This window comes from Platichthys flesus, chromosome 16 (assembly GCF_949316205.1).
Source record: "Platichthys flesus chromosome 16, fPlaFle2.1, whole genome shotgun sequence".
NCBI classification, from domain to species: domain Eukaryota; kingdom Metazoa; phylum Chordata; class Actinopteri; order Pleuronectiformes; family Pleuronectidae; genus Platichthys; species Platichthys flesus.
The window spans coordinates 16,179,235-16,188,125 of record NC_084960.1 but is presented as its reverse complement, the minus strand read 5'-3'; the positions used below and the strand labels follow the sequence as shown (position 1 = coordinate 16,188,125).

Sequence of the window (8,891 nt, the reverse complement as noted above, 5' to 3'; positions counted from 1 at the left end):
CCACGTTTTCACCCCTGTCAAATGGTGATTGGTTTGTTTGTTTGTAAGCAAGATTACACAAAAACAATTTAACAGATTTCAAGGAAACTTGGTTGAAGACTATGGTACAGATCGGGGAAGAACCAATTACAGTTTGGCCCGAGTCCAGATCAGGGGGCGGATCTAAAAATATTTTTTCTCCTTTCTCCAACACTGTGAGGAATTTTCCATTTTTCATGAATCTTGCAAAAATTTAAGGGGAAAAAGGGAACTGTTATTAATGAGTATGAGGTGCTGCAGCCCCCTCAACGCATTCACTACTGTAGCCACTGTAACTTAATTTCAATTTGGGGAGACTATTATAGCCACTTTAAGCATTGATTCAGACTTTATATCTTAAGCTGTTATTACAAATTGGTTGAGTATGCAGGGAGTTTAGTATCTTACAAATATCTAACCTTAACAAATCAGATTTTTTTTTGATTATGTCCAGATCTGCTGCCTATTGAGGATTATTTTTTTCAGAATATCACACTTACTATTATTTTACTGGTTACAACTGAATCTGAGACTTAGAGTAAAACAGAAACTGTGGTTGAGAAGTTTAAAAATCTTCAGTCTGCGTGTTCGAGGAATAAATATTTTATTTTCACATTAGTAATAAAAATGCAGTCGTCTGCAGGGCACATTATTTCCTCTCTTCTGTACAGGTTTCAGTTCTGTTAGACATTGCCTGAAATAGCTTTATGTTACAGCAATTAAAAACTGCTCAAGAGAATTATTTGAGTTAATTTTCACATAAACAAAAAAAACAATGTGTGCTGATCATCGGCCACCCCCGTTGGCTGCTCCGCCCCCAGCTCCACCTCCTGATTGGTCCTGAGCGCCTGACATCATCAGGAAGAGAACAAGAGGAACGATGTACATCCACTGGAGGAGACAAATACAAAAAAACACAAAAAGAATGGCAGTTAACACAAAAATATCTTCATTTCCAAAATAAATCTGATTTCCAGTTTGGTCATCCCAGATTAGAGTCAATCAAATTTCTAAACGGAAGAGAAAAAAGGTGACGTGTAAAAGTGGGTGAGTGACTGTAGAACAAAAGAAGAAAAACCTCAGGGTCAAACACCAAACACACGCTGAACAGATTCACACCCACATTTTAAGATGAAGGATTTCTGTTTAGTTCAGCATAGAGGCTCCAACACGCAAAGCATGTTGAATTCAAACTTTTTATTTATCAGCCTGAAATACATTTGGCATTGAACCTGGAAAAAAAAGAGTGAATAGGGAGGAACGAGTGGGAAATGAACGAGTGATTTCAGTTAGTTACATTGCTAAAGAGTTAAAACAAAACCTGACACATGGAGGGGAGGAGGAGGAGGAGTAGGAGGAAGGGGAGGACAGAGGGAACCACAAGTAAGAAAACTGTACTTCAGTGGGTATCAGCTCTGCTCTCTGTCTCCCCCTGCTGGGGGCGTTGCCGAATTGGTGACCATGAGGAAGATTGCACCTCCCAGAATCAAATACCACTGGAACACAGCACAGCACTAAGTCAACACACTGTAACTGGATGCAGCACAGGACAGAGTCAACACAGGTCACTGAACATGGCAACAGACAAACAGCACAACGCAAAACAAAATAGTGTGATCAATAAAAACAGATCAGACGAGATGAGATGTTTCTAGACATGGAGGTTGAAGGCAGAGAGGAGGTTTATTCTAGCTAACAGGGTGTTTTGGGGGTTTCGAAAGTTGAAAATTGAACTGGGCTGACTGAATTATCTTGGATTGGACAAGTTCAGTTATAGGCCACAGCATCAAATGGGGAAAACTGAGGAAATAACACTACAGAGCTGGGGCTCAAACCAACTCTGGGTGTTTTCACAGCTGAAGGGTTGGTTCTGTTAAAACTAACTGTGACTTATGGCCGCTGTGATCCAGGCAGAATCTGGTACATTTTATCTATGGTGATAAAAACCTCAAGGCTGAGTGAGAGTAAGTCAAATTTACCATAAATTCAAACTGAACTATCACCGGATCATGTTCCTGGTAGCTAACTTTTCATAAAGCACTATCCTGATCAGTGATAACTGTGTGGACAGTGTTTATACAACATGGGTGACCATAGTAGAACATACGTGTGCAGAGTCGAGGGATTTTCCCTTTTCAATAAAAAAGTGTTAGGCCCTATATAGACCTGGTAATAAGATCTACCCTTAAAGACCTGCGCACATACACTTGGCTTGTGCGTGGTCTGAATGACAATTAAGTGAATCTTGATCCTGAGAAGCTTAAAATTATGTTTTTGTTCATTGTGAAGCTGTAGCGGGTCAGAGGACACCAGCTGAATAGGTGGTCCTTCATATGTGGCCCAGGACCAATTTGCCATCACACAGAGAAAAGAATGTTGCCACATGCGTCTCAAACTACCTCCCAATGTGATCTCAGGATCCATCTGGGTGCTTTCAGACATGAACTTTGATAGTCCACTTATATCGGCATCACTCAGGACGGATGTTAATACCAGGTCTGAACAGGGTCATACATATGAAGTTCAGAGATTTGTTCAGATGGAGCACCTCTGTATTTTATCAACAATATAAAGTGACTAAAGAAAAAACCATAGCAACCAAATCGGATCTTACAGCAGAAAATGTTGCTTTTTTTCTGTATTTAGTTTTTAATGATATGCACCATGCCGTCTCACTTTGTGAGCTCTTTATGATGATTGGGAGGTTGATTGCTTTTGAACCAGAAAAGTGTTGCATAACCTGCTGCCTGGTCCTTGCAGCACCACTGATCCAAGAAGACAGACACTAAAACAGCCAAATCAGTTAGTCCCCAGGCAGGCCATGTGATCTCATCGTCTGTCTTTTGTAAAAAGTCAGACACAAACTAGACCAAAAAGGAGAAATGCATCTGTTTTTTTCAATGAACGGAATGAACCAAACAACCGATGTGAAAACACCCTCAAAACACTAAACCCTACTGGGGGAACAAACAGAACATGTGCAACCATTTTGACTTTTCAGAAGATATTTATACTTTTCTGCCACAAATATGGGCAAAAGAAAGACGGGAAAAAAAAAAAAATCACAGTACTGATGTTCCCTCTGTGCTATATTTTGCAACATGCACAGAAAACTGTTGTGCTGGGTCTGACTGAGAAGAGATATAATCAAAACAGGCATTTTCAATTACTAACTATATGTCTATAACAATTAGGAGAGTATGTCTTCAAGCAGCACTTGCTGCCTTATCAGCAGGTTTCAGTGTGCGAGTACTTACATATTTTGCAAAGAAAGATTTCTGCTCTTGTGGATTCTTTGATTTCTTCTCCGATTCCTGCTCGATTCGTTCAAGGAACAGATCCGTCCTCGGTCTGTAAGACAGTTGGCAATTAATACTCAAACAAACCCCAAAACAGTGAGTTTATCTGAAAGGCAGCAAAGCGCAGAGAGACTTGTTCTACATAAGGGAAAATTACAAGAAGCACCTCAGCCAAGACAAATACAGTGTAACTGAATCAAAGGCTCCAGTGAGAGACACAAGAGGATTTCACTGATAACAATGATTTCACTGACAGTTACAGATATGAGAGGCAGCAATGTGCCAACATAAGAAGAGTAGATGAGATGAAAGGATGGAGAAAAAAAAAGGAATCTAGGACTGACCCAGTTGCAATGATAGGTTCCAAGACACTGAGCGTAGTGTTGAAAACCTCGAGATCAACTTCGTCCTCAACCTCAGTGCCCCGACAGGCCCCGGGTAACGTCACTATAGAGATGCCGATCAGATACCCAGCGACGTCAGTGTGGAGTGCGATGGAGTCGCTCAGATGGGACTCGACCATGGCACACTGCAGGACAGAGTCAGAGGAGAAAACAACAGTTTTTACGGTTACAACGACATCACCCAGGTAGTATCAGAGCCCAGCCAGGAAAACAATTCTAAAACAATATATCCACTAGAAATGAGGCATGATATTTTAGCTATACTTTCCAATAACTATAAATAAGAAGAAAACACCAATCCAACCAAATACATAGAACAGTTCTATGTAAAATGCAAACACAAAGTCACATCTTTTCTGCATCTGTAAAATAAGAGTTGGTGCATATCGGCAAACATAAATGCAGCTACCATTAACTCTGTGCTAGAGCCGATAAGAGGGTTGGACTATAGTTAGTATCACCCACAATTATATCACATGTTGTATGTGATGTTTAATTTATTAGAGCTATATAACGCTTGCTTTGAAAACCTGAATAAACTTTAAAGATTGTTATTTCACACAGTGCAGTTTATTCAAATTTTTATTTTTCCGGGAGTGATATCTTGCTGCACACAAACAAAGTTAATATAATGCATCTCAGTCCAACATACTTTTTAGCCTTAAAACATGAAGTGAGTGAATATTTGAAGATAATTTAAGGTGGCTGTCGATCACTGGAAGAAAATCCATAAGAAGCAGTGATAAATTGTTCGCTGTATAAACAACAACTTTGTGCAAACAATCACAAAATAGCTTAAGAGAAAACATTTACTACATAAAATTCCTCATTCAATCTCTACAAACTCTAGTGGTTCCACTTGTTAAACTGTCTCATTTACCAAGTGGTGTTATAGTGGATTTATTTAACCATTGAAACAACAGTAAGATACTAACCCTAACCCAACTATTCAAGTCAAATAAGTCAAGTCATTAAACTAAATAAAATGTCCACTGAGAACAAATGAATCCACATATTAAAGGTTCTGTGTGTAGGATTTAGTGATATCTAGTGGGGAAGTTGCATGTTGCAGCTGAATGCCCCTCACATCACCCTCTCCTTAAATTACATTTTTGACAATATATCCCTTTAACCTTAATCTTACAGACTGGACCATTAAAACAAAAAAGGGAGGTAAGTGAACACTCACTGGACCAACAAGCAGGTCTACAGCTGTTTTTGTGCAATAATCATGACAAGGGAGCTCATGATTATTAATTATCAATTTAAAACCACTCAAGACACTTTCTCATTCGTCCTATCAATGGCACAAATGTTCCAAGAAGCTGTCAGACTACCAAAACCCCTCATCTCAGTTCTCTCAGTGTCCTCATACAGTCCTATTGATCAACTGTACGTAAATGCTTTTTATCCTGAATATCATTTACTAAGTGAAAATAAGTGAAATACATACGGCTCTGACAAACGCTGTGAGATAACCTTCCAACTGTCGCTCTATCTGTCTGTCTGTCTGCAGGAAAACACGAGGCACTCGGATTCTGTACAGACCGTCGACAGCAGCCACTTCCTGTGGAGTCATGAAAGTTCAAAACAAGGGTTAGATATTATTTTTGTATGACTTCAGGGAGTTTACTTTTTTGCACACACATGTGGAGTTATAAAGGTTGATAGTTTTGTAGCACAGTGCACAAAGATGTAGCACGAGTAAACATCTCTGAAAATAATAAGGAGTAAGGAAAGGAAAACCATTGTGCACAGAAATCCAGCTCCACTTACACTCAGTGTTAATTAAGATTACTAAATATACTATAAATAAGTTCCCTGTCCAAAATACAGTGACAAATATTGACAAAAGATGTTTTCAGTTTATACAGAGGGAACAATACCTATTCACAGGATATAATAACAAAACATATTTAACAGGATTGAAATGTTGAAATAATAAAAAACCTTAAATATATATATATAAAAAAGATTGTGTCCATTCCCCAGTCAGGGGGTTGAAATTACTGAAACATTTGTATTTAGTTGTGATGATCATGTTGTGAACTATAAATGAATTCAACCGTATGTCCCTGGACTCCCTGGTCTGTTGCTCAAATCTGTTCATCTACACTCTTTGCAAATGTTGTAATGAAGAAACCATTGACTTAGAAAAGTATTAGAAACATAGATAATGACACCATCTCTATTCTGATTGAAATCTATTCAACCTGATCACCACAGCTCACCTTCAGTTTGGTTCTGTCTTCCCCAGACAGCTGGTTCTGACTCAGTGAGGCGGTGGGCTCCCTCCCAGCTTTCAATATCAGGGCTCCACGAACCTGAAACTTTTCAACATCATCTGAAACGAGGAGGACGACGTTCAGTGAAAAGAGGACATACAGTATGAATAAACCACAGTCACACAGTTACTGTCATTTATAAAAGAAAAAGGTAGTAGGACTATTTTATATATAAAAAGAAAATAAGAACATTTCCCACATGACTCAATGAGGGATTGGACCATATTATTTCCAAAGATGTATCTACATATTAATAAGAAATCACATTGTACTGCAGTGAAGGCAATTTCAAGTTGAATATGTCACAGCATTTCACTTTAGGACTGTGAAGAAATTCCCATTTGAATAGGAAATAAATGCGTTGTATTTTGATGGCTACCATGTCATGTGACCCACTGATTCCAAACCAAAGCTGACAAACCCTTTAAACGTATAAGAAGCACCATTAAAAAAGATGTGTATCCTATTTGTCTAGGGTTGGTATGATGTCCGGCATTTTTGGTAACTGATATTTATAAGTGTGTGCAGGTTGGTGCAGATCAAATAAAAAAAAATGTAAAGGCCAGGATTTAATTAATTTAAATGTGGTTTAATAAGGGGACTGTGGAGGAGGTCTGGGGAATACTGTGTGAGATTCTACTTTAATACATTATATTAATTTGAAACATAACAGGCACTAATATCAAATTAAATGTGTATTCTATTTGTCCAGGATAGCAATAATATCTGATCTGATTACAGTGGGTCACATGAAATGGAATTAAAAACAGTTATAAATGGATCCCTCAGTGAAAGTCTGTCGGAAATACAACCCACTGTGGTCACTGTCGTTAAATGTGATAAAGGGAAATAGGTACAATTACCTAAACTAAAATATTGTTTACCTTTTGCACCGAGATTTACAGTAGACCTTAGCTGTTCTGAAAAATGTCCATTGATCAAACAGGTCAAGGAATGTACGTAAAACCGTCAACAAATACTAAACTGAGGGTTTTTTGAATGGACTCTGGTGTGAAGCGCTCCCCATTGACTTTAGCATGGCTACCAGCACTAGCTAGCTAACCGGCATTACCACTAGCACGATACACACAACGACGGTGATTCGACAATGACAAAAAAAAACACCTCACCGATTTCGAAGGAGTGTTCCAGAGGCACAGAGAACCCCCCGAACTCCGTGTCCAGAGCATCACCGACCTGGAAACAAGAAGGAACCCCACCATTAGCCGTTAGCCGCTAATGCTAACCACACCGCAAACAGGTGCAGTTTCCGCTTCCCTGCAGACAAATGCTGGAAATCTCGGATGTTTTCACACTCACCCTTCTGCCGTTATTACAAAACACAAGTGTTGTGCACACAAAGAGCAAAACAGAACACACAACCGCGATGTTAAATGGAAGTGACCGAGCCATTGTTACAGGAACTACTACCGGAAGACAGTGTAAAGTGGACTCCAACTACGTCCCCAGCTTTTCCGGTGTTTTTTCACAACAAAGCCCTTCAAATGAAAATGTTCTTATTTGCCCCTTTCCTTTTATTTTATTTTCTCCATACACATTTAGGAGTTTTTCATCCTTCTAAATTGGAAAATGTTTGTCCTCAATTCGGTTTATGATGACATTTTTATCCAGTGAGATAATTAAAACCTTTGTTTCAATTAATGTTTTCATCAGCATTACATCTTTGCCTTAAGCTGAGAAATAACCTCATTATTCCAGCATCACAAAACGTGGATTGCGTCATACTTTTGAGGTTTAAATAAATGGCAGCTTTAAATGCTGGCGACAAGGGAAATACCATCTAAACACACAGGCACACAGTTATTTGTCAGCACTGAGCTATTTAAGGCACGTATTGACCTACTTGTGCGTTGTTAATAAATTCTTCTCAATATCATATCAACTTTACTTTTCAATTCTGTTTTTGAACATGCGATGCTGTGATCCTCTTTGCAGGCGTTGCTGCGTAGGAACATTATTTTACTCTATAAACTTGCATATCTTTTAAAGGTGCTTACAGTGGTGTCTTTGTCTGCTGTCAGAATCCAACTAATGAAGCAGGATCTGTGGCGCTGTCTTGTAACATGTCAGCGGCAACTTTGTGTGCAAGTTTGAGAAAACAAAAGCACCTCTCATTTCTATTTTTGGCATCCTAAATTTCCGCTTAGTGCCGCTCTAAATTTTGGTTATGTAAGTTTGTAATTTCATCGATGATATACCTAAAACACAAGAAATACTCGATTTGTCTTTTCTTTGTATCCCTTCATATTTAGAGCATTATTTACTGTAGAATACGCATGGGATCAATAAATTATTAAAGCCGCCAAGCAGGACATGTTTTCACCCCTATAACTTTGTTTGTTTGTCGATTTGTCTTTTGTGTTTGTGAGCAGGATAACACAAAAACTGTTTTCAATGACACTTGGTGGAAGGATGCAGTATGGTATCTATAAGCATGTGTAACTCGATACAGCCGGTTGAATGTAAGGGGACTGTTTGGCCTTGGCCGAGGTATATACACTCTACTGTGTGACATCCTACTCTTAATTTGCTGATTGGTTCAGACATATTCCAACAAACAAACAGAGTGTAGTACCTCCCCTTGTCATTACAAAGAGGTTCCAGTACCTTGAAGTCAGTGCAGTGCTGTGAACATTCATCACCACCTTGACTGTGGGTGCACTAACACGTCCAGGGCCAACAGAGGCTGCTGACAGACCAGAAGAGGCCCACAACCTCTGCCTCACCCCCGCTACTTTTGAAAGGGCTCTTGAAGTTCCCTATTATCAATTGAGCACTAAATATGTATGTCCTGTGATGAGGAGACTTAACATCCTTTAGTCTGCATTCCGCATTCCGAGTCAGCCACGGTATCATTCAACCAA

General features: G+C 39.1%; 1 protein-coding gene across 2 annotated transcripts; it reads right to left on the bottom strand.

The window, feature by feature from the left end:
• Nucleotides 1-605: 605 nt before the first annotated feature.
• emc10 (ER membrane protein complex subunit 10) lies at nt 606-7,484 on the bottom strand. 2 transcript variants are annotated; one of them, XM_062408586.1, is made up of 8 exons: nt 7,327-7,484; nt 7,137-7,203; nt 5,953-6,065; nt 5,175-5,288; nt 3,662-3,846; nt 3,276-3,369; nt 1,417-1,514; nt 606-909 (listed from the first exon to the last, which is right to left on the bottom strand). In XM_062408586.1, exons 1-7 carry the CDS (start codon nt 7,417-7,419, stop codon nt 1,428-1,430), a joined length of 753 nt encoding a protein of 250 aa, XP_062264570.1. In that variant the 5' UTR covers nt 7,420-7,484; the 3' UTR covers nt 606-909; nt 1,417-1,427. The 2 variants fall into 2 exon arrangements, with proteins under 2 accessions (XP_062264570.1, XP_062264569.1); XM_062408585.1 differs by lacking the exon at nt 1,417-1,514.
• Nucleotides 7,485-8,891: the final 1,407 nt, after the last annotated feature.